We start from the raw sequence: 24,641 nt of genomic DNA, 5'->3' as shown, positions 1-24,641 counted from the left end.
TGAAGCACTTGCATCAAATGGAACAAAAAACACATTTTTCATAATAGTAAATTTTTGGATATACCACATGCACACTGTTGTTCTAAATCTAAAGCTCTTTTGTCTTTTTTAGGATTATGTGTACATTTCCAAAACATCATTAGAGTTAAAGTAATCTGCTGATAGCTGCTGAGACATACACTGTAAAAACCAAATAAAATCTAACAGTGACCTGCTTTCCTTTTCCAAACACAACCAATCAAAATGCTACAAACCACGTGTGAAACACTAACTGCTTTACTAATCACTAACCAATCACTTTAGCATACAGTAGACCTATACATAGGTGAAAGGTCAGATTACCTGTTTTGAACAATGGATGCCAACAATACAAGGGGAGGAGGAGGAAGAGGCAGGGGACGACAACAAGGACAAGTTTAAGGAGGAAGAGTTGGTAGAAGAGGAAGAGGAGGAGGAAGAGGAGGAGGACAAGGACGATGATAGCGAGGATGAAGATGATGAGGGCAAAGAAGGAGATGGCGCAGAGTACAGATTGTTATGTTCTGATATGTTGATGATCAGGAGGCTCTATTTGGTTGTTATCATCATCACTCAGATTAATAGTGGCGGCTGTGGCTCAGGAGGTAGAGCAGCTTGGTCGTTAATCGGAAAGTCGGCAGTTCAATCCCAGGCTCCCCCCATGTTGAAGTGTCCTTGGGCCCCTGACCAGTGTATGAATGTGTGTGAATGTTAGTTTCCATTTGAGCACTTGGGCTCAGTGTATGAATATGTATGACTGGTGAATGCAGATGTAGTGTAAAAGCGCTTTGAGTGGTCGAAAAGACTAGAAAGGCGCTATTCTATACAAATACGGAGAGTATGCAGAGTCTTGTGGGTTTTCTGGTATAAGGGCTGGAAAATTCTGTGGCCTTGCACCATAAAATGTTTTACTGCCCATCTATTATTTGTGAAACAGAAAAAAGAAATCACACTTACAAACCACTCTTATAATGCTAGTAATGTCAACACATAACCGGTCGAGGCAGATGGCCGCCCACCCTCGAGTCATTGCCTCTGTCGCCTAGTGCTTGCTCTTGGTGGGAACTGTTGGGCTTCTGTAAATAGCATCATAGAGTACGGTCTAGACCTGCTCTTTTATGAAAAGCGCTGTGAGATAACTGTTGTTGTGATTTGGCGCTATATAAATGAAATTGAATTGAATTGAATATGTCTATTTTGTCTAGATAGTTAGTTGGTTTTCAAGATATTTATTTGTTTTAAAGTTTTTTTTATTCCATAAAAACTGTACATTTATTATCTTTTTATTATTATTTTGGTATATATATTTTGTAAATATATTTTGGCATGATTTCACCATTATAAAGACATATTTATGAAATTAATTCAACATCAGCACAACAACAGCATGTTTTTAGAAAATTATTTGTCCCATATTAGACTTATTTTTTTGTATCAAGTTACATAATTCTGTTAAGTAATTCCTCTGGAACTATAATATGTCAAAAAATATCCTAAACTTTGAAATTTCCACCAAAAAGACTCTTCATGTCTGCAGTGATTTTGATGATTTTAACTTCCTGTAAGGAGGGTATCTTAATGAAACAGTGTCAACTAGTGGATTTTTTTTAGCACAGCATGCCTACACCAAATGGTAGAGATGGCTTAAAGAGGTTGAATTAAGTTCAGTACATTTTTCAATGAGATACAGTGAATTAAAATGTGGTCTTCCAAATGGTTGAGAGGACGTTAAAGGGTTAAGGAAATTCCAGTCTGGTAAATGATGAATGAGCAACGCCTTATAAAATTTTTAATTAATATTCTTAACGTATCGATCCTTCCTCCACTCCTGCTTTTTAGAGCCCATCATGGTCCGCGTTGGCAGCATTCATATTTCTAGCTCCACCTGATTAAAACGAAGGCTCTGCCTTTATTTACCCGTTGCCATGGTATCAGAGCTCCATTGATGATGGCTTTTTTTCATCCCCACGCATCAGGCTCAACATACTCAGAGTTGACTGAACTTATTCGGCCTTTCTGAAACCGAAAACTCGGAGTGTGACAGCTCAGAGTTCGTCAACCCAGATTTCAGGTTTACACTCAGAGTTTGTTCAACCTGCTTTCTGAAACGGGGACCTGGTGATTAAGTGTAGCATTTTGATTGGTTGTGTTTGGAAAAGGAAAGCAGGTCAATTCCTGTTAGATTTTTGTGTCTTTGGAAAAAAGTGTTTTATGCAATTGAAAACTGAGTGAATGGCTGAGAAATAGCTAATGGTTTTGGAGATTTGAGATGAGGTTTTGCTCTTTGAGTGAGAGGTTTCAAAAATCGTGTGACATGTAGGCCTAAAGATTTCATGTGTAAGCATGTTGTCTTATAATTTCTCGTTCTACTTTTGTTGACGACAGTTTATTTTCTGAATCTGTATATATCTAACCATAAAAAGCCTCAGAGACCAGTATTTAATTGGCAGCATTTCATTGGATGTCCCTCAGGTTGTGGCAAGAGGCCAGATATTTAGCTGCCAACATGCAGCAATTTAGTTTTTCACCTACTAGGTATTTCAGTTGTCCCTTTCAGATTGTGTTTCCAATTCTTGATATTTTTGTAGAATTTGAAATTTCTCTCTCTCTCTCTCTATCTCTCTCTCGCTGTCTCTCTCTCTTAAATTACAATTACTGTCTCTCTGTGTCTGCCCCTTCACCATCTCTCCCCTTCTTTCTCTTATCATTCTGATCAACAATGGACTTGAGTTCTCCACAGGAACGTGATGAAGCAAAGAGCAGGGAACCGGTGAGACAAAACTACAGTATAATCTCTCTCTCTGTCTGTGTGTGTGTGTGCGTCTAGGGCCTGTGTACTGTGTGGTGTCTGTGTGTGTGTGTGTCACTCTCTGCAGGCAATCAAGGAGACTGGCAACACCTGGCCAGTGAACCCAGTCTATTTAAGACTGCCCACCCAGACGCCTTCCACACTGCTCTGCCACGTTGTTTTTTTATTGTGTCGAGGCTTCGAAACACTTTGACACTCGTCTCCACGTTGACATCTACTGGTCACTAGTATATGTCACATATATGTCATATATTGACACATCTTGGTAGGGGTTTCATTGAAACAATGATTGACCAGCGTTTACAATTCTAAACATCTTATCAATGACCAACACGATTTCGGAGAAATCACCATACAACAAACAAACAAATGCCTTCAGATTGTTAGAGACAGCAGATGGGGATTGCAATAAAAGTGTGTTTAAATAAAACACATCTGTGTGTTTTTAATAAATAATCACTCTTTTAGCTGAGGATATAGCTACTACAGCACCAATAAATCAAAGGATTGTGTGTCCTCTGTCAAATGAGTTAGAGGCTGATGTGCGGTTTGTTCCAAACACTGTGAATCAAGCGTAGGAGCAGCAGGTGTGCCACCTGTCGAAACACGGGTGAAACGCACCGAAGCCTCTCGACACAGCGTCGACACGTCAGTATTGAGCATCCTCCTTCTTTGTTGCGGCCTGAAAGCCGGGATTGTAACAGTCTCTATCTTTCTCTTTAAGGGTTTGTTGATTTGTATCCTCAGGAAAACAGTGAAGATCCCATCCAAAGAGAAGAGCAGGGAGCAGAACCTTTCATATTACCACAGGTGAGACAAAACTACAGTAAGCACATTTATGAAGTGAATTACATAATTTGGTTTTACACAACATAGTCTCGAGACAAACAATGCAATGACATTATGTCCAGATTATCTCTGCAACTCATGGAAGTGATTTGGAGATTTAGCACTATTTAGATAAAATATTTGATGCTGAAATATATGTAAGGAGGGTCTGTAGGTCCTCCCCCTGAAGATTTTGAGCATTAAACTAGTAATTTCCTGCATTCTGGAGACATTTTCTGCTCCAATTTATGATTGAAATGTCTGTTTTTATAGGAGGGAAAACTCTATTGCTTTGCATGTTTCCTTATTGTGCAAATTGACCTTTCTCAAAGCATTTTCATTTGTTAGTTAACATTTCTTGGTGCAAGCTGTTTTTCAGAACGTTTTTAACAAATGCTTTCAAAGAGTGATGAGGACAAAATCAGCCATTTCAAAATGTGGTGGGGACATGTCCCCAGCATCCCCAGTGTAAATGACACCTATTGGGTCAGTGGAAAGGTTAGGGTCAGACAGCAGTGTGGAGCTGTGTGCTTGGGAAATGTGGAGCTGTAGGTGCTGTAGGCTCGTGTTTACTCCTCTCAGAGGAGGGAGGGTGTTAAAAGTGTTTCCCTAAGTTAAGTGTTCAGTCTTGTGTTTTCAGTAAAATCGTGTTACATGCTTGCTTTCTCTTTTAAGGAAGTAGTTTGCTGTTGCTGATCAAAGGGTTGGGGGGGGCATTAAACACTTAATTTCCAGCATTCTGGTGACATTTTCTGCTCCAATATATGATTGAAATGTCCGAATTTAAATAAAGTGAAACAAAAGATTCAGCTGGCAGGTGACAATTCATAAAGGTGCAAAAGGTTTTAAATTAAACTCGCCCTAGATGGAAAGTAACTCCTTTGATCGGCGCAGTTGAGAGGAGGATCCGGAGAGGATCCGCCTTCGCTGCCGGCCTCCAGCGGGGTTCCGCCTTCGCCGCCGGCCTCCAGCTCGACCGCCGTAAATGTTCCGTCCACATCGTTGGCCCCCAGCCCGACCTCCAGAGAGGTTTCGCCTTCGCTGTTGCTCTGCTCTCAGGCCGCCCACCTGAGGTTCCCCTATCTGACCCTGCACTGTGTTGCCCTCCTGATCTGCCCCGCCTGTTGGGTCGTATTCTGGGACGACCTCCTGAACTCTGTTTCCCCCTGATCTGCCTGGCCTGTTGGGTCGTCCTTCTGGACAACCTCCTTAAATTTGTTGCCCCCCTGTTCTGCCTGGCCTGCTGGGTTGACCTCCGCGTCGGTCGCCTGAACTGTTTTGCCCCACCAGAAGTTGGCCTGAGACTTTTGTTTTGTTTGTTCTGGCCCTCCTTCACCTCCTCAAAGACGTTCTTCGAGGGAGGGGTACTGTTAGGAATGTGGTTTTGTGTTTTACTTTGGTAGATCTGTCCTTGTGTATTCACGTGTGCCTTACTTCCTGTTTTACTTTGTAGTATTCAGTTCTCATGTGTCCTTGTCTAGCTCTGTTCCCTGTTGATTACCTGATGTGTCTCACCTGTGTTAATTGCCCTGCCTGCTTGTGTGTGTATATATTGCCTTCAGTTCTGTTCAGTCCTCGTGGTGTCATCGTCTAATGTTGAGTGTTCTGCCTCGTTCTGTTTCCCGTGGTTTTGGATTTACCTTTGTTGGATTTTCCCCTTTGTTTGGACTCAATTTAAAAGTAAGCCTGTTTTGTTTGTATTCCTGTTTTATTTGGACTAAATAAATCTTCATTTGAACAGCAACCTCGTCGTCAGTGTCTGCAACTTGGGTCCACACCTCTGTTCCTCTGCTACTGCACTCAGCCCTTTCTGACATCTATAAGAATATCACAGACATGGTGAGTTGATGTCAAATGCATTGTGTTCCCTTGTTACTGCCTACCCCAATACCGGGGTCCATAACAGTAAAAGCCAGGTGGATTTGTTCCAGAGTCCTTTGTGGGTAGCGCTTGCAGCAACGGGCTGTCAGCCAAGGCTTTTACTCTGATCTCAGTTCGTTTGCTGTCACTATAGCGGAACCCACTCCGGGTTCTGTCGTCAGAGCCGTGGTTTCATTCATTCAAGGCCATAAATGAAGGCTTCTGAGTTTCTGGTCCAAAGTTGTTCAAAACGATCGGATGAAGTTGCAACAACAAAATCAAATAAACTCACACATTCGCCGTAGGTTTGCGAGGCCTCGGGAATATAGGCTATTTAATGTTGCTGAGATTGAACAGCCAGCTCCAAACAAAAATCAAATTGGAATTCAGGGTCGTAGCTTTCTCAGCTCGTCTGAAGGAAATTTAAGTACGAAGCGGAAAAAAGATTGGAATTTCACAAAAGTAAAGGAAGTTAAGAGAGCGTATATGTTTAGTTTCAAGAAAGTTTTTAGAAGAGAAGCGCCCGACAAAAGACAGCCAGGCCATTTTATTTGACTTCATTTGGTAGTGGTGACGTCAATTTTGGAGTGGATTTCAGGGGAAGTCCCTAAGGTGTTAACTTTTTGGGATAAAGAAATATATACATTGAGCATATTTCCCTTTAATCTCTCTCTCCACAATATCGACATTTGGAAAAATACTCAAGAGTTCAAGAGTGAACTTCACTTTGTTTCATATGGCTGTGGATGCATGCATTCTGTATCCTGCAATTGGATGTCGACATTAACAGTTCAATATCTTGACTTGGACAATAGCATTCCCTCAAGGGATACTGGTTCATTGGATTCATTTGTTTTAGCCTCGACATTGCCGTTCTCTCAGGAAAGTGATACTGGGGAGTTTGTCTCTGCAGGGTTTATACTGCTGTTGGTGTGCTGTCTGTCTCCAGGGCTGCAGACCTGATTGGCAGGGTAATCAGCGGCATGGGAAACACCTGGGCCCGGTGTGCCCCATGTATATAAGCCAGAGCAGCAATCAGTCTTGGGTTGGGCCTCCTCATCTCACAGCTTCCTTGTTTGTTTGGTTTCTTGTCTTTGTTTTTACAGCACAACATCCATGCAGCACATTTTCACTCATCCATTCCCTACTACTGACTTCACAGGATTCTTCCTACTCGTTGGTTTTGCTTATTTTCTTAATAAATCACTTTGTTGTGTGACACTAGGCTGCCTGGCAGTCTTCATCGATCACGTATTTGTTATATTATCTTTATTGTTTTCGGGGGGAATCCTGGGCAGGGATCCAATTCCCTGTCGAGGGTAGGCATTTCGGGGTTCCTGGCTGCCAAAGTTCTGCCTTTAAAGTTGCCCTGAGCCCGGCAAGTCCCAGAAGAAAGCTCAGGTAAAGTTTTGGATAGGCAGGATCTGGAAGTAAAAAAAATATCAAAAGATCACAGAATAGTTTTAAAGCAAAAATCGAAAGGAGTTGACGGGGTTATTGCTTTCCAAGCATTGTCGGAGGGGTGGCCACAGTCTCAGATCCCCTCTCAATCCACTGGACTAGAGTTTATTGAAGGCCCACATGCTGCAGCTATGTTAAGTTTTTAATATTGAGGGATGGAAGAGAAATTATATCAAGGCAAATCCTTAGTATAAAGTGAGTCAGAGACTAATACAGTCATTTTGATTTACACATACACTTAGCATTAGTATTAGTAACAACACTGCAGCTCTGTTGCTCTGTCACTGAAGCGGCTTTGATTTGGATCACACTACCTTGATTCTCCGCGACCCTGTAAGCGATTGACGATGGCTGGATGGATACCTTGATTCTTACGACTCTGCTTCTTCTGAAGCAGAGAAGGGCGGGAACTGCGCATGTGCAACTCCCAACAAAGATTTTGTACAAGTAAGATGCATCACTCTGTAGCTCAAGAGCGGAGCGTACAACACATGGGGTGAAAAGAGGAGCTGCAGCAATGTGCAGTTTGAGGAAAAATATGGTGGTTTTTGAAAATTAAACCGTGTAAACCTGTTCTGGTACAACCCCTAAATAAGATTTTGAACCTGAAAATGAGCATTATGCCACCTCTTTAAGTTGCGTTTACAGTGATAGAAAATAAAAGAAAGACATGAAATGAGATAAGAGGAACAACAGCATCAGTTATTTCAGCAAGACTGAAATGACTGATGCTATATGACTGATAATGGATGTCAAACTATTATTTATATATAAGAAATGGACGTAGTCATCGTGACGTCACCTGTTGGTTTGTGGACTGCTGTTTTGAAACCTCGAGTTTGGCCGATAGGGAGCCACCATGTCAAGTTTTTGAAACCAGGAAGTGCCCACAAGTGACGATATCGCGGCGCTAACTGCCGTCCAGAGCTAGCTAGCTTGCTACAGGTCGCCATGGTAACGAATTGTCAATCGTAGATAATCCCGCCCTGAAACATACTCTGCTTTGTGGTCTATTTTAAAATTAATGTGACCATAATTTACGAAATGAACATCATGTTGTATTGAAGAAGACTTGAAACTAGCGACTGAGAACATAAACTCATCAGGAAAGTGTTTACTGGGGTAATTATTCAGCTGAGAAGTCTTTCTGCAACGAGAAGAGTTGCCCCCTGCTGGATTTTCAATAGAATACAAGTTTCAGGGACCGCATCGGCTTCATATTGTAGACCGGAAGCTTCCCGCCTGCTTCATCCATTAAAAAAATGACCTTTTGGAACAATGAATGATATATCCCTATTGCTTGTACACTTTCTTCTACCACATGTTTTCCTTCCCTTCGCCTCTCTATTAATGTGCTTGGACACAGAGCTCTGTGAACAGCCAGCCTCTTTAGCAATGACCTTTTGTGTCTTGCCCTCCTTGTGCAAGGTGTCAATGGTCGTCTTTTGGACAGCTGTCAAGTCAGCAGTGTTTGCTTTGTAGCATAAAGGGAACTACAAACTGTATCTCATCCTACAACCCTGTTGTAACATAATAAATGTACCTTGTATAACACGATTTAACACAGCCTAACACAACATTTCATAGCAAAACATGACATAACATAATGTAAGTTACTTAAGCGGTTGAATCAGAAGTTTCATCAGGTAAAGCTAGTCATTTACACAACGTGTACTCATCAGCGGAGCATTGGAACAACACACACTGACCTGGTTGGTCATTTTCGGGTGTTGCCTCTGGAAGAGCTAGAAAGTTTGACACAGCAGTTATTGACCTGTTATTGTACAACACATTCATCTGTTACAGTCGCTACATATAAAACTCACCAGCAGCTCCAGTCATCATGGCACAGTGCAGACACAGTCACCATCTTCCTGATGGAGATGATGATGATAACCTTTGATACAGAGAGACAGACTGAGGTTACTGATACTTCTGTAGGGAACAGACGACCTATGTCCACTGTCAGTCCAGTAAAGGAAAGTTAGAAGTTTGTAGCTGCAGGATTATCTTCTCTTCTTCCTTCTCGGTGTCTGTAGCTTCAGCTGTCCCGTGTGGAAGCACTAATGAAGAGAAACACAAGTTGTTATATACAGATACTTATCTCTCAGAAACAGAGAACTGAGCACAGACACACAAAAACCACGCAAAAATGTTCACACAGTATAGTGAGAAACTTGAACCGCAACGTGAATTATCAATTATGATCACTTAAGAAATATGCATAGGTCAAACCTAACTGTGAGCTGTGCTCTCTTTTGTTATGCATCAATATTTCTCCACTTGCCGGCCTCTGATGGGCTGGCTGCTGACTGGCTGGTCCTGCGGTTGGTTCTGCCGTGGGCTGTTGATGAGCTGGTCCAGAGGCTGGCTGCTGGTCCTGCTTACAGGCTCATTTTGGAGCTGGCTCAAGGTCATGCCATCCTCTTCTTCAAACTCACTGTCACACTGAATTGCCAGAAACCCGCAGGTCCAGTGTAGTAGACCTGAACACTACATGTTTAATATAAATGTGTGGTGTACAGTGTGAAGTCATTGGAGATTGATTGATTCACAGAAATTGCGCCAAGAAGAAAATAAAAATTTATTTTCAGGATATAATAATTTTTTATTATTAATTTAATTTAATAAGGGAAAGTGCACATTAATTGACATATGAGCTTGCATCAATGTAAACATGTCAGATTTAGCCAGAATGCTATTTTTCATCTGCAGTGCCCAGCAGGCCAATACAAAAAAGATACTATGATAAAACAAGAAAAGAAATAGTACCCTACATCACAATATAGTGACAGTCAATATTCTTCACTATGCAGATCATGAGCTGGTTACTAAAGTAAAAACGTTAACGCATTATCACATTAACACATTAAAGTTTTGTATTGTATATTATATTTTATCGCACATTAATGCAGTTTTTTTTAATTACTATTATTTTGAAAGTGTGTTGCTCACTGGCTCTCACAGTCAAAGTCACAGGAGGGGTGAGATGTTGATCAGCCTGCAAATCACCCACCCAAACTAGCAGTGGAGGGAGGCTTTGGCGGGGTGCGGGAGAAGAAGACAGCGCTCCACAATAAACGGCAGGCGCTCTATTGAGAGTAACTATGGCATAACAATGCAATTAATCACAATCATCAAGAATTTGCCCAGCACTAAAAAAATCTAAGGTGCAAGGCCTTCACCAACAGTCTTCTTGTCACGATCGTGGTGTGGAGGCAGGTTGGAGAACCCAAACGCAGGACACAGAGCGGAGCAGGTATGGTATAACGAAGGGTTTTAATAAACAAACAAAAGCGAGCACACTTACAGGTGAGTGGCTGAATAACAGAAATCCAAAATCCAAAAGTACCGGGAGACGAGACAAGACGAGACAAGCAAGGCTGGTTACAGGCAGAGAGTACACACACGACAGACTGGGGGGTAACATGAACAATGACCGGACAAGGACAAGACAGAAACACCAGGTATATATACACAGGGACTAACGAGCAGGGCGGGAGCAACACAGGTGACAGACATGAGACTAACGAGGCAGAGAGAGAGCAGAGGAAAACAGAGAGACTAGACATGACAAGCAGACTATATAACAGATACTGGACACTAGACAGGACAGAACCCAAAACTCAACATACCAAGGCAGATACCAAACTCAAAAGTAAACACAAAGGATGGCCAACCGGCAGAGCGTGACAGTACCCCCCCACCGACGAGCGTCTCCAGACGGTCAACAAAACAGCCCAAAAACAAGGCACAAGCAGGCCCAGGGTGGGCGGAGGGAGGACAGGAGGAGGGCAAGTCGAGCCAGGGTGGGCGGAGGGAGGACAGGAGGAGGGCCAGACCAGGAACTCTCAGGAGGGTGGCCAGAGGGCAAGGCAAGGGGGCGACAGAGTTCGGGAGATCGCACAAGCAGGCCAAGGGGACAAAACAGTCCGGGGGAACCACCCAACAGGCAGATCATGCCCAGGAAACAGGGCAGGTAAGGCGCTTGGCCTAACATGCAGGGCAAGGCAGAGGGGCAGAACAGTTCAGGAGGTCGTCCCGGAGGGCGTCCCAGGAGGCCGTGCAGACCAAAGGGATCACGGAGTTCAGGAGGTCGTCCCGGAGGACGACCCGACAGGCCGAGCAAATCAGGGGGAAAACACAGTTCAGGAGGCCGTCCTGGAGGGCGACCCAGGAGGCCGTGCAGACCAAAGAGATCACGGAGTTCAGGAGGCCGTGCCGGAGGTCGACTCAACAGGCCGGGCAGAACAGGGGGGCCACAGAGTTCAAGGGGTTGGCAGGACGGCCAACAGTGAGGCAGCAACCCCACTGGGGGCCGAGCAGGAGGCTGACGGCAAGACCTCTCCGGAGGTCGGCACCCAAAGCTTGGGTGCTCTGGAGGCACAGCTGGGCTGAGGACCACCGACGAGACAGCTGGGCTGAGGACCATGGACCGGACACGAGGAGCTGGAGTCGGTCTGAACACCGACTGAGCAGCTGGGCTGGGGACCATGGACCGGACACGAGGAGCTGGAGTCGGTCTGAACACCGACTGAGCAGCTGGGCTGGGGACCATGGACCGGACACGAGGAGCTGGAGTCGGTCTGAACACCGACTGAGCAGCTGGGCTGGGGACCATGGACCGGACACGAGGAGCTGGAGTCGGTCTGAACACCGACTGAGCAGCTGGGCTGAGGACCATGGACCGGACACGAGGAGCTGGAGTCGGCCTGACCACCGACTGGACAGCTGGGCTGAGGACCATGGACCGGACACGAGGAGCTGGAGTCGGCCTGACCACCGACTGGACAGCTGGGCTGGGGACCATGGACCGGACACGAGGAGCTGGAGTCGGCCTGACCACCGACTGGACAGCTGGGCTGGGGACCATGGACCGGACACGAGGAGCTGGAGTCGGCCTGACCACCGACTGGACAGCTGGGCTGGGAACCATGGACCGGACACGAGGAGCAGGGGTCGGCCGGACCACCGGCGGGGCTGAAGCCGGTCCATCCGCCAACAGGACACGAGGAACAGGCTGGGCCACCAACGGAGCTGGTGTTGGTCGGACCACCGACGGGAGAACAGGAGTCGGCTGGGCCACCGGCGAAGCAGGTGCCGGTCGGACCACCGACGGAGCATGAGGAACAGGAGTCGGCTGGGCCACCAACGAAGCTGGTGTTGGTCCGACCACCGACGGGAGAACAGGAGTCAGCTGGGCCACCGGCGAAGCAGGTGCCGGTCGGACCACCGACGGGGCACGGGGAGCGGGAACCGGTCTGGCCACCGACGGAGACCTTGGAACTGGTGTCAGTCGGACCTTCGATGAGGGACCAGTAACAGGTGTCGGTAGGACGACCGAGTGAGACCTGGGAGCAGGAGTAGGCCAGGGATCAGGCAGGCGGCTAGCAGCGCTAGCAGGCCGGGGATCAGGCAGGTCTGATGTGGAGCTAGCAGCGCTAGCGGGCCGGGAATCAGGCAGGCGGCTAGCCGTTTTAGCAAGCCAGGGTACAGGTTTGTTGCCGACGGGTCGCTGATGGTGACCTCGTCGCCTCCGATGACCACCACAGGAACCCGAAAAGATGGCTAGGCGACTCCCTTCAAAAGACGACTCCAGGGAAAGCCTAGCCTCCAGGCTATCAGGCCATAGCCTAGTTGCCCGTGCTGCCTCTGACTCCCTGGCCTTCATGGTCAGGTAGGCCAGGAGAGTCATAGTCCCTGAGTCCTTGGTAGGTAGGGCAGGCAGGCGGACGGACAGGCTAGGCGGAGGACTAGCGGCGCTAGCCGAGCAGGATACAGGCAGGACAGGCAGAGGGCTAGCGGCGCCAGCCGAACAGATAACAGGCAGGACAGGCGGAGGGCTAGCGGCGCCAGCCGAACAGATAACAGGCAGGACAGGCGGAGGGCTAGCGGCGCCAGCCGAAGAGACAACAGGCAGGACAGGCAGAGGGCTAGCAGGCCGGAGAGATGACGGCCGGAGAGATGACGGCCGGAGGCTAGCGGTCCGGGTGTTAGCCATTTCCAGGCTAACAGACTGAGGAACTGATGAGGACTTGGCTGGGGGATTGGCTGAGGTGTGGAGGAAGTCACAAACCCACCCAGGGAGAGAGTCTGCTGCTCCTGGCTGAGCAGCCAGGCTCTTCCAGGCAAGGGACACGATAGCTGCCTTATGGCTAACATGACTAGCCCCATACCACATATTCCTCAGCACCATAAGCTCCCGGCACAGATCAAGCAGTTCATCGGACATGGTGTCCGCTGGGTCCCTTTGTGGTCCGGTCATTCTGTCACGATCGTGGTGTGGAGGCAGGTTGGAGAACCCAAACGCAGGACACAGAGCGGAGCAGGTATGGTATAACGAAGGGTTTTAATAAACAAACAAAAGCGAGCACACTTACAGGTGAGTGGCTGAATAACAGAAATCCAAAATCCAAAAGTTCCGGGAGACGAGACAAGACGAGACAAGCAAGGCTGGTTACAGGCAGAGAGTACACACACGACAGACTGGGGGGTAACATGAACAATGACCGGACAAGGACAAGACAGAAACACCAGGTATATATACACAGGGACTAACGAGCAGGGCGGGAGCAACACAGGTGACAGACATGAGACTAACGAGGCAGAGAGAGAGCAGAGGAAAACAGAGAGACTAGACATGACAAGCAGACTATATAACAGATACTGGACACTAGACAGGACAGAACCCAAAACTCAACATACCAAGGCAGATACCAAACTCAAAAGTAAACACAAAGGATGGCCAACCGGCAGAGCGTGACACTTCTGGTGTTTTGTTTATTGGTATTGTTTAGTTTTGCTCAGGTTCATGCTGCCATTAGCTAGCTTTTCGCCACAAACGACACATTCTGGCTGAGACTTGTCCTGTCCTTAGTTGGGAACCACTGCTTTTTAGGACTGACAGTCAGCATAGGTTGCCTCTTCCCTACAGAAGTATCAGTAAGATGTCTGTCTCTCTGTATCAAAGGTACAGAGAGGTAAATCAAAGGGAAATCTCCACCACAAAGACGTTCACTGTGTCTGCACTTGTTTGTGCCATGATGGCTCGGACTAGAGCTGCTGGTCAGTTTTATATATAGAAATTATTACAGATGAATGTGTTGTACGAAGGGGCTCTAAATAGTCGAATGCTTTGAGAGGAGGAGCCTGATTGGACTGCCAATCTCACAGTCAAATCTTGTCAGAGTTGTGTGTGGTAGAAGAGGAACAGCACCTGCTGTGCAATTGTGCATGTACCTTGCGGGACGTTCAAATCATTATCACCTATTGATAAACCACGCAAAGAATATTACAGAGTTTTGCAGTACCTGCAATAGACCCGCCAGGACACTTGAGACAGTACTTCACTGTTAGTTTCAGTGGGTCATGGGTACTATGTAGCTTGCCTTCTTATTTTGAAAAAGAAGAGGAGAGAGGAGCTGAGTGCATCATGGGAAAAGTCTTAAGCCTACTCTTAAATGTGGAGATGGTGTCTGCCTCCTGAACCCAAACTGGAACCTGGTTCCACAGGAGAGGAGCTTGATAGCTGAACGCTCTGGCTCCTAGTCTACTTTTTGAGACTCTAGGAACCACAAGTAACCCTGCATTCTGGGAGCGCAGTGCTCTGGTGGGGTAGTAAGGTACTATGAGCTCTTTAATATAAGATGGTGCCTGACCATTAAGAGCTTTGTAGGTAAGAAGAAGGATTTTAAATTCTATTCTGTATTTTACTGGAAGCCAATGCAAAGAAGCTAAAACAGGAGAAATGTGATCTCTTTTCCTGGTTCCTGTCAGAACACGTGCTGCAGCTTCTGGATCAGCTGAAGAGTCTTAATGGACTTTTCGAGCAGACTGATAATAAGGAATTGCAGTAATCCAGCCTAGAAGTAACAAATGCATGGACTAGTTTTTCTGCATCATTTTTAGACAGGATGTTCCTGATGTTCCGGTCTCTGTAATAGGATCTGATGGTCAATAGCATCAAATGCAGCACTAAGATCTAATAAAGCCAGTAAGAGACAAGTCCTTTGTCAGATGCAATAAGGAGGTCATTAGTAATTTTCACCAGTGCTGTCTCTGTGCTATGATGAGCTCTAAATCCTGACTGAAAATCCTCAAATAAACTATTGCTCTGTAGAAAGTCACACAGCTCTTTAGCAACTGCTTTCTCCAGAACCTTAGAGAGAAGTGGAAGGTTAGATATAGGTCTATAGTTGGTTAAAACATCCGGATCAAGTTTGGGCTTTTTCAGAAGAGGTTTAATTACAGCTACTTTAAAGCTGTGGTACATAGCCTGTTGATAAAGATGATGATGCTAACATTAAGCTAACATGAAGCCAACATGCAGAGAGAATAAGATGGTCCCAGCTCAGCACACCAGCTCTGGACTGTGATACTTGTTGTGAACTCAACCAGACGCACTTCATAGAAGGTCAGATGGTGTCAAAAAGAGGGAGTTTCCCTCCCCGAGAGTTGACCTTTTCACGTGTAAAAACCAGAGACATCGCCTGGAGTTGGTAAGGACCGAAAGAGACTCAATCAGACAATGAATTGCTTAAGGATTGTGTATTCAAAGAGCCTTAGTTAACCTTTCTAGCTGTAAAGGTGTCACTAAAGACAGTCCACAGGACAGGAAAAGGGGCGATCTGACCCCTTCTCCCTCCAGCAGATCACCTACGGCCTCAATCTGACTCTTTTCTCTCCACAGAACGGCTGAGCCATAAACCACCATTTCATTCTCTGATATCCTGTGCGATAAGCCAGGAATGCAGAGAAGAAAGACCATAAAAACCCCTGTTACTCGAACCAAGCAAGGTTCCAGTATAACTGTGTTTATTCTGTTTAAATAATAACCATGCTAAGTGAGCAGCGGTGTTAGCCTCTGAGTTAGTAAGTAATAACCCTGTTGTTATCCTTTAGTGATGCTTGAAGACTAGCAGACCCATAAGAAAGTAATCTTGAACTAGTTTTCTAACCTCTTTCTGTGTTGTTTTAATTCATCCCTGTTACTCCCTAGTAATCACTGTCTATTAAATGCTAACTAATGCTTAGTTAAATGTTTCATATACAATTTCTTACTAAATTATCCATGGAAACGCTCGTAGGCATCACCAGCCTCTCAGTTAAGGTGGAATGTCTACTCTTTTCTTGTTTGACCCGAGCGCCACCAAGGGGACAAGAAAACTCGGCTGACACTGACAGAATTGTTAAGTAGGCATAACTATCACCAAGTAATTGCATAAACGAAATTTTACTGTCATGCTTACATCTAAATTGTCTCATGAGTTAAAACCAGTAACCAGTGAGGACAGGTAATCAAGCTTTGTTTTATATAACCATTATAACATTTTCCATAGTGTTTAGCCTTGTTTTAACTGTCTTTATCCGAATGTTTAGAACTAAGTATTTTTCCAAATGTCGATATTGTGGAGAGAGGACGTCACTACCTTTGCGGGATCAATAAAAGGCCCTGCTGTCATTTGTTCGAGCTTCTTCAAAACTCTTCTTTTTAAAACTTTCTTGAAACTAAACGTATACGTTCTCTTAACTTCCTTTACTTTGAAATTCCGATTTTTGTTTCGTACTTAAATCGCCTTCAGACGAGCTGAGAAAGCTACGACCCTGAATTCCAAATTTCTTAGCGGGAGATTGGATTTTCTTTATTCTGTTTGGAGCTGCCTGTTTAACCTCAGCAACATTAAATAGCCTATATTCCCGAGGCCTCGCGAACCTACAGTGAATTTGTGAGTTTATTTGATTTTCAGAAGCCTTCATTTATGGCCTTGAATAAATGAAACCACGGCTCTGACGACAGAACCCTGAGTGGGCTCCGCTATAGTGACAACAAACGAACTGAGATCAGAGCAAAAGCCTTGGCTGACGGCCCGTTGCTGCAAGCGCTTCCCAATCCACCAGTTTCAACCCAGCTCGAAAACGCCACTGGGGTCGGGCCAGAACCGACTTCCCGAGCCAACCGGCAGTCAAGCCTCGACACGGGCAACCCTGTCTCACTCCCAAGTCGTCACATATGGACGCTTGGTCAAGAGCCACAATCGTCAGTTTGTGACGCACTAGGGATCCCTTTGACGTCATAGTTCGACGTATTGAGGGAAGCCCTGTTGTGTCAGTTTTTGATGGTAAGGGCAAGTATGATATTTAAGAGAAAAGACGAAGTAAGGAGGTGATTGGGGTGGATAGAGGGCCAGAACCCGGACCTTGAAGCAGGAGAACAGGGTTTGTGTCCCGTGCGAAACAAAACATTAAATGTTTTTATTTAGGCGAGTGAGGTAAATTGACATTAACGTTAGTTAACTTAAGTCTTAATTGACATACATAGCTATTTTAACCCAAACCATGATCTTTTCCTAACCTTAACCAAGTAGTTTTGTTGCCTAAACCCAACCAAGTACTTTCTGTGCGAAACTGCAACGTTTCACGACTTTAATTATGCGTGTTTCAACATGGCAATGTATCAAAACGTTACGTTTTATCTTGAAAGTGTAACCGGATATTGCATATTTATTGTTGCTAAGCGTTGCTAACTTGACTGTGGATCCCTAAACGTCAATAATTGATGCAAAAGGGCTACCCAAGTCTTTAAAAAGCGACGACAAAGGGCCTTGACCATGCGTCAGACATTTGACGAGTAGGGAGTGAGACTGTGTTGCCACAGGACCTGCGGCAAGGGTAGGGCAAAACAAACAACACTCTGTGACTCGTTGGTGTTCTATAGGCTCCATCCACAGTTAATAACCCTTAGATTAGACAAACTAAATCTGCAACCCAATTTCATTCGTTCCCTCATACTGGTAGAATTCTCTCCCTCTACAATATGAACTGAAATTCAATCGAACCTTACAAAGGCTATCCTGTTTTAGTACCTCCTTGTTGTCATATTAACTGTTATCCCTGTAATATTACCACATTTACCCACAATTGTACTCTCTTTTGTTAGTTAATAAATTCACCTTGAGCACAGCGACGGATGTGTGTGTGTTATTCAGAATCTAGAGTCCCTATACATAGAACTTACGCTCAGATCTGAGATTGACTGATTGACCTAACGATTTCAGAATAACAACTAATGAATTAACCGAACTTAACAAAATTTCGAGGTATATATTAATATTCCCGGAAATATAAATTTTCATAACTGTATTAAAATTTTACGTAGCCGAGGTCTGCTACTTACAACTCTCCTGCTACTAATGTCCAATTTAGTGGACAGATGATTAATCGTAATTTCCTCCCAGAATAAAATCAATAGTTTGAAAGTTAACAGTTGTATTACTCCTTAGTTGTAGCTCTGGAAAAACTAACTCACATGGGTACATACATTTGCATTAGCACAAGTAGAACAATAACATTAGATGATACTCCCTAAATGGAATTTTTCACCTGCTTATCTACTTCCTGTCAGTGTTGATTGTGAGTCTTTTCACCTGTTCCTCATTTGCCACCTCCTCTTTTGTGTATATAAGTGTCTTTGCTTTAATTACTTTGTGATCGATGGTTTGTATGTGTCGTCAAGTTTCCCTGTCTGTTTCCATGGATTATCCCATTGTATTTTGGACTATTTTCTAGATTTATTATGGTGCATCATGTCTGTGTACATTCCTGCTGGCTTAAACACCATCTCCAATTCTTCCCCCTGGTTCTTCTTGAAACCTGTGCCAACAAAAAAGAAATATGTTTAATCTATAGCTTCTTATTTGACCCCAGATTAGGGAGGATCAATTATCCTGCACTGTTAATGGGAACAAACCTAAAGCAAACCATCCTGTGTTGTTGGAAGGGTTCTACCTCTGCACCACCTGTACCATATTTTATAGTTCCTGTTCTTTTTTTTGCCATTTGTTTACATTCTTTACAGTATAATTCAATATTATATCATGAACAGTGTGTTATATAACACAGTAATTTGGCATAAAAAAGGAAAAATAATTTGTGACTTACATTTCAGTAATACCATAGGAATAATTATCACCAAAACAATGATAATAAAAATGATGATCCAAATCCAATTAAAAGAGGATGAAACTGTGAAGAAATCAGCTGAAATGATACAAAACAGAATGACATTTTTACTCAATTTAAACCTCAACTGCTTAAAACCAAAATAGTATTATTTTGGTATTATAGTAGTACCAATTTAATATTTATAATTTTATAATTCAGTTAGAACTCTTTCTAACCTGTAACCTGGATGTGAGTGTCTCTGGTCTGGTTGATGTCCTTCTGTTGGACTCTACAGGTGAAGTTGTTGCTGTGTCTCTTCTCCACAGTCACTCTGCTGCTGACAGTATAGAGGTCATCAGGACCTCTGACTGTCTCTGTAGGTCCAGCAGAGAGGAGGTTTCCCTCACCGTCCAGCCAGAACACCTCAGGCTCTGGATACCAGCCTGCAGACTCACACTGTAACACCACACTGTCACTGTTATCTGAGACAACCTGTATGATGGGTGAGGAGACAGCACCTGAGGAGGAGAGAGGAGCAATTAGGACAGTCATTTAAGATCAAACTAAACACAAAGGGCCCCTATCTTGCACGTGGTGCAAAGCGCAAATGGTTGGCGCATTTTTGTCTTGAGGCAGCAGCAGACAGGTCTAAAGTCAACGGCGCATAATTTTTTTGTTTGTTTTTTTTTATAGGGGCACAATACTCCAAAGGTAAGAGAGATGCTGTGCGACACACTGACAGGATCGGTTGGGATCTGATGTTAATGTGTATTCGTCTACACATCCAAAAGGATTCACACACATTCCAGGTTGGTTGATACAGTGAAACTGTTTGGAGACAAGCAACCGTCCTCCTGATCAATGCTGAGCTCCATCAGAGCGTCTAAATTATTTTAGAAGCTACAATTAAATTTATTAATTTTTATCCAAAGCGACTTACAGTTGCTATATATGTCAGAGGTCGCACACCTCTGGAGCAACTAGGGGTTAAGTGTCTTGCTCAGGGACACAATGGTGGATGGGTCACAGTGGAAATCAAACCCAGGTCTCTCACACCAAAGGAATGTATCTAGTTCATTGCACCATTGCCACCTCACAAGAAGCTAAAAGTTGAATTGTGTGTCATGTCACGTTTATAACTACACTTTTTTTGTATTGCTGCTTAATGTCCCACAATATTATTTGGGACTTTATTGAGCACTTGGAAAATGACTGACAGCTGCCTCTCCAATCCTGAAAGTAAATTGTTAAAGTAAACACTCAAGAAACCTGTGAGCTGTGACCCACAACCAGTTCATCATAGTTCATATTAACATCCATGGAAAGCAGTGCCAAGATGCAAGAGCACCTGGCTTTTAAAGGAAATGGGAGATGACACTCTGATTGGTTTATTGCATGTTACACCTAAAACACACACATGACTAATTCACAGACCCTTTTGAATCAACACCTGCTGAACTGACCATTTTTTTCTGCCAGAAAACTAGCTTAGATAATTAAAATAGGGCCCCATATATCACTTGGTATATTTAGTTAAACTGAGTCCTTCCTTTTCAAAACACATTCTGACTCACCAACAGTGAGTTGGATGGAAGCTTCCATCTGCAATGATTGAAGGAAACAAAAGTATTTTCCTGAGTCAGAGATTTTCACGCTGAAGATTTTCACAGAGACGTTTCCTTTAGTCAGTTCATCCACAAACAGTCTTGTACGATAATAGTAGGATGGATTTTGAAACTGATACATCAGTCGTCCATCGTGGTGAAAATGGATGTACTTTGGGTCCAAATCAGGTTTGGTCCACACCACTGTCTCAGAACCGGCACTGACTGCAGGTTCAAGGTGACATGGCAAAATGACATCATCACCAGCCAGGGCTACGATTGGTTGACGTGAACAAATCAACTCTGACAGAGCTGCAAAGAAAAGGAAAACAATGAACAAGAAACAGGAACAGGATTTTAATTCACACCTTCAAAATGTTATATTTTCTTTTAAACATCAGAAATGATTTAACAAAATTATCAAAGCTGCTTTTTTTAAAAAACAGGGAAAAGAGCAATGAACAATGGGAGCCTCAGAGTCTGACTGACACACTTTGAGCACATTTATACTGTAGGGCAGCATGTGTGGGAGTTTTAAAGATTTTCCCTATACGTCCCCTTTTTTCAAAACTCTACACACAATTCGCAAACTGCACACACAAACTGCAAAATGCCTCATATCTCCTTCAAAATGTAACACTGCATTCAAAATGCCAGAAACACATCCAAAAATGAAGCACTTGCATCAAATGGAACAAAAAACACATTTTTCATAATAGTAAATTTTTGGATATACCACATGCACACTGTTGTTCTAAATCTAAAGCTCTTTTGTCTTTTTTAGGATTATGTGTACATTTCCAAAACATCATTAGAGTTAAAGTAATCTGCTGATAGCTGCTGAGACATACACTGTAAAAACCAAATAAAATCTAACAGGAAGTGACCTGCTTTCCTTTTCCAAACACAACCAATCAAAATGCGACAAACCACGTGTGAAACACTAACTGCTTTACTAATCACTAACCAATCACTTTAGCATACAGTAGACCTATACATAGGTGAAAGGTCAGATTACCTGTTTTGAACAATGGATGCAAACAATGCAAGGGGAGGAGGAGGAAGAGGCAGGGGACGACAACGAGGACAAGTTTAAGGAGGAAGAGTTGGTAGAAGAGGAAGAGGAGGAGGACAAGGACGATGATAGCGAGGATGAAGATGATGAGGGCAAAGAAGGAGATGGCTCTCCTTCCTTCTCTTCTTTGTCCTCGTCCTCTTCCCAATAGTCCTTCCAAGTCAACTTCCTCCTCCTCCTCTTTCAACTCTTCCTCCTCCTCCCCTTGCTCTCTGTCCATTATTGGTATCCAATGTTCAAAACAGGTAATCTTACCTTTCACCTATCTATAGGCCTATACTAAAGCAGTGATTGTTTAGTGATCAGTTAATCAGTTAGTGGATGCACGAGATCCTGATCTCGTAATTATGAGATAAGGCTTCCAATTTTTTCTTCTTTGGTGAATGCAATGCGCTTCCGTATGGATGTGAGTGTGACTGTTTGTCTGTCTGTCTATGTGTGGCCCTGCGATGGATTGGCGTCCTGTCCAGGGTGTACCCCACCTTTCGCCCGATGTCAGCTGGGATTGGCTCCAGCCCCCCGCAACCCTGTATGCAGGATAAACGGTGGACGATGGATGGATGGAGTTCTCCTGTGTTTTGTTTGACCACTGTAACTTTCTTTACTGATCTTTGCAGTCAGCAGACATATGTATATGTAATTCATCGTTGTAATTCATGCTTCTGGGCAGTGTAACACATTCCTACTCCCAAATTTGTCACATGTGGGTCAAGACCCCTTGGCATCACTTTTATACGCCCTGGGCACCACGTTCATATTGTCTTTGGACTTTTTATGCTAATAATAAATATGCAATGTCCGGTTAGACTTTCAAAATAAAAAAATAATAACTTTGTGCAACATCACAATTTGGTTAGGTTAAGACACCAAAACTACTTGGTTAGCATTAGGAAAAGATCATCAAGATCATGCTTTGGGTTATAAATAACTATATAACTTATATGACTCAACTTATGTAAGTTAAGTTGCTATTATTTAAATAACGTGCTTTTAGAATTCATAGATGATACTACAGGACTTCCCTTAGTGCACTGAATTAAGATGCTGTACTGTCTTCAGTATATGTCCATCCATCCATGAATCCATCCATCCATGTATATAGTTTGAGAGCTAGCAAAACTCCCTCCTAACATCAAGACTCTGAACACTGTTGGTGTCTTGTCTACTGGTTTAATGACATTGCAAGACAATGTGAAACTATGAGAGAGCAGGTTGGGCTGCTAGTAGAACATATGATATAAACAAAAGTAGTGTGTCACAGGAAATTTAATGATCATCACAAAAAAGGCTGACTCACCAACAGTGAGTTGGATGGAAGCTTCCTCCTGCATTGATTGAAGTTGGCAAAAGTATTTTCCTGTATCCTGGATTTTTACAGAGCTGAGTTTCAGGGAGAGGTTTCCATTTTTCAGTTCTTGCTCAAAGAGATTTGTTCGGTTAATATAAGATGGATTTTGTCTCGGACACATAATTTGTCCTTGATGGTGAACATGGATGTACTTTGGGATTAAATCAGGTTTGGTCCACACCACTGTCTCAGAACTGGCACTGACTGCAGGTTTAAGGTGACATGGCAAAATGACATCCTCGCCAGCCAGAGCTACGATTTCTGTGATAGAAATCAATGGCACTGCAAGGAGAGTTACAAAATCAAATACAACGGTTAGATAGTGATAACTGGTTCATTCACAATTAAATGAACCCCAACAAATTGAAACCATACTTAATTTCATTTTCGCCTTTCTTCCACCAATTCATCTTTCAGTAATTGCACACAACCCATGGCAACATACAAGTAACCCCCCCTCCCTGGAAGAATCTGTGATGTGTAACTTTTTTAACATGAATCTGGGGTCATCTTTTCAGTGCTTGGCACAGTGAGGGCAGCGGCCACGCATGAGAACAAGCTGGAAATGCGCAGGAGGAAATGTGATTCTACCAAGCCAACCAATCACTAGTGATGTGCGATACACTTACTTCATTTACATTCCAATACCAAGTAATACCCAGGCTGGTATTGCATATACCGATACCAATACTTACATATTTTATTTCTAGTCTGTAGGTTTACTAATTCCAAATAGGAGCTTCGTAATGACAAGAAATCAAACTGCTCAGAACCGCCGCTTTGTAACATCATTATATTATTTTGACTTAATTAGTTTGTGGTGTTGCATTACTCATTATTACCTTCACAGCTATAATAAAGCCAGACGTGACTACTTTTACAGTCAGCCATAGTCAGCATTCAATCACGGGAAATGTTAAGGGCTGCAGCGGCTCACTTCAAAGGTTAAGGTCAAGGGCAACCAAGTCCAGTTGCCCTTGAACTGAACCTTTGTTGGATATCCAAGCATAATTAGACCTTCCTGGAAGTTACTTATGATAAAACACACACTCACTCCAAATTACTTAGTTTAGACGTCAATCCTTTTAAATCAGAAATATCGATATTTTAGTATCGATCCGCACATCACTACCAATCACAGTTCTTGCAGTCTACATCACTGTGACGTGTAGTTTTTTGGGGAGGTGTTCATAAGTGTCAGGTACGTGGCTTTGCGTAGGCTACGTCTACACAAGAATAAATTGGCCTTTAAAACCTGAGCCCTAAACTCTCCATCTCTAGCTTCAAACATAAAAGCCAACAACATCTAAGTAGATAAAAATCTGTCCAACATCACTGAAAGATGTGTGGATTTTCAGCTTGCTGCCATATTTCATCACAGAAAATGATGCATAAACATGCACACTAATGTATACATACCGTATGCATGTATGTATGTCCTTTCATTGTAATTTGAAAAAGTGAAACCCCTGTTCATCTGTTCTGAGTGAAATATCTTTATAAACTACAGAAATTTCATTACTCGGAAGTGAGGCTATTGTTGTGGGGTAAGAACAGTTCAGTCAGCAAATACTGTAAAGTCATGCGGATCATATGGTTCAGATGATAACTGCCTCACGTCATCATGTGACATTATGTTTAACCAAGATAGAAAGAGAAGTAAAAAGACAAATAATTTTTTCTTTAACCGACTGCTGT

The 24,641-nt window shown here is 43.6% G+C and overlaps 1 protein-coding gene across 4 annotated transcripts in view; it reads right to left on the bottom strand.

Annotated features, from left to right (window-relative positions):
* LOC119912944 (butyrophilin subfamily 3 member A2-like) overlaps positions 1-24,641 on the bottom strand; it is a 32,992-nt gene that overhangs the window by 5,352 nt on the left and 2,999 nt on the right. For 3 of the 4 annotated variants that reach the window (XM_038732228.1, XM_038732227.1, XM_038732229.1), the window contains 2 exons: positions 22,893-23,225; positions 20,491-20,832 (listed from right to left, as the gene is read on the bottom strand). In XM_038732228.1, the coding sequence (XP_038588156.1) occupies positions 20,491-20,832; positions 22,893-23,225 (675 nt within the window). Of the gene's footprint in view, positions 1-17,499; positions 18,626-18,913; positions 19,013-19,152; positions 19,435-20,490; positions 20,833-22,892; positions 23,226-24,641 lie in introns of those variants that run through there. The other variant, XM_038732230.1, reaches the window with a different exon arrangement.

This window comes from Micropterus salmoides, unplaced genomic scaffold (assembly GCF_014851395.1).
Source record: "Micropterus salmoides isolate LMB-PRFRI ecotype aquatic unplaced genomic scaffold, ASM1485139v1 Ms_hic_scaffold_2, whole genome shotgun sequence".
NCBI classification, from domain to species: Eukaryota; Metazoa; Chordata; class Actinopteri; order Centrarchiformes; family Centrarchidae; genus Micropterus; species Micropterus salmoides.
The sequence above is the reverse complement of the archived record's forward strand: the minus strand, read 5'-3'. Positions and strand labels throughout refer to the sequence as shown.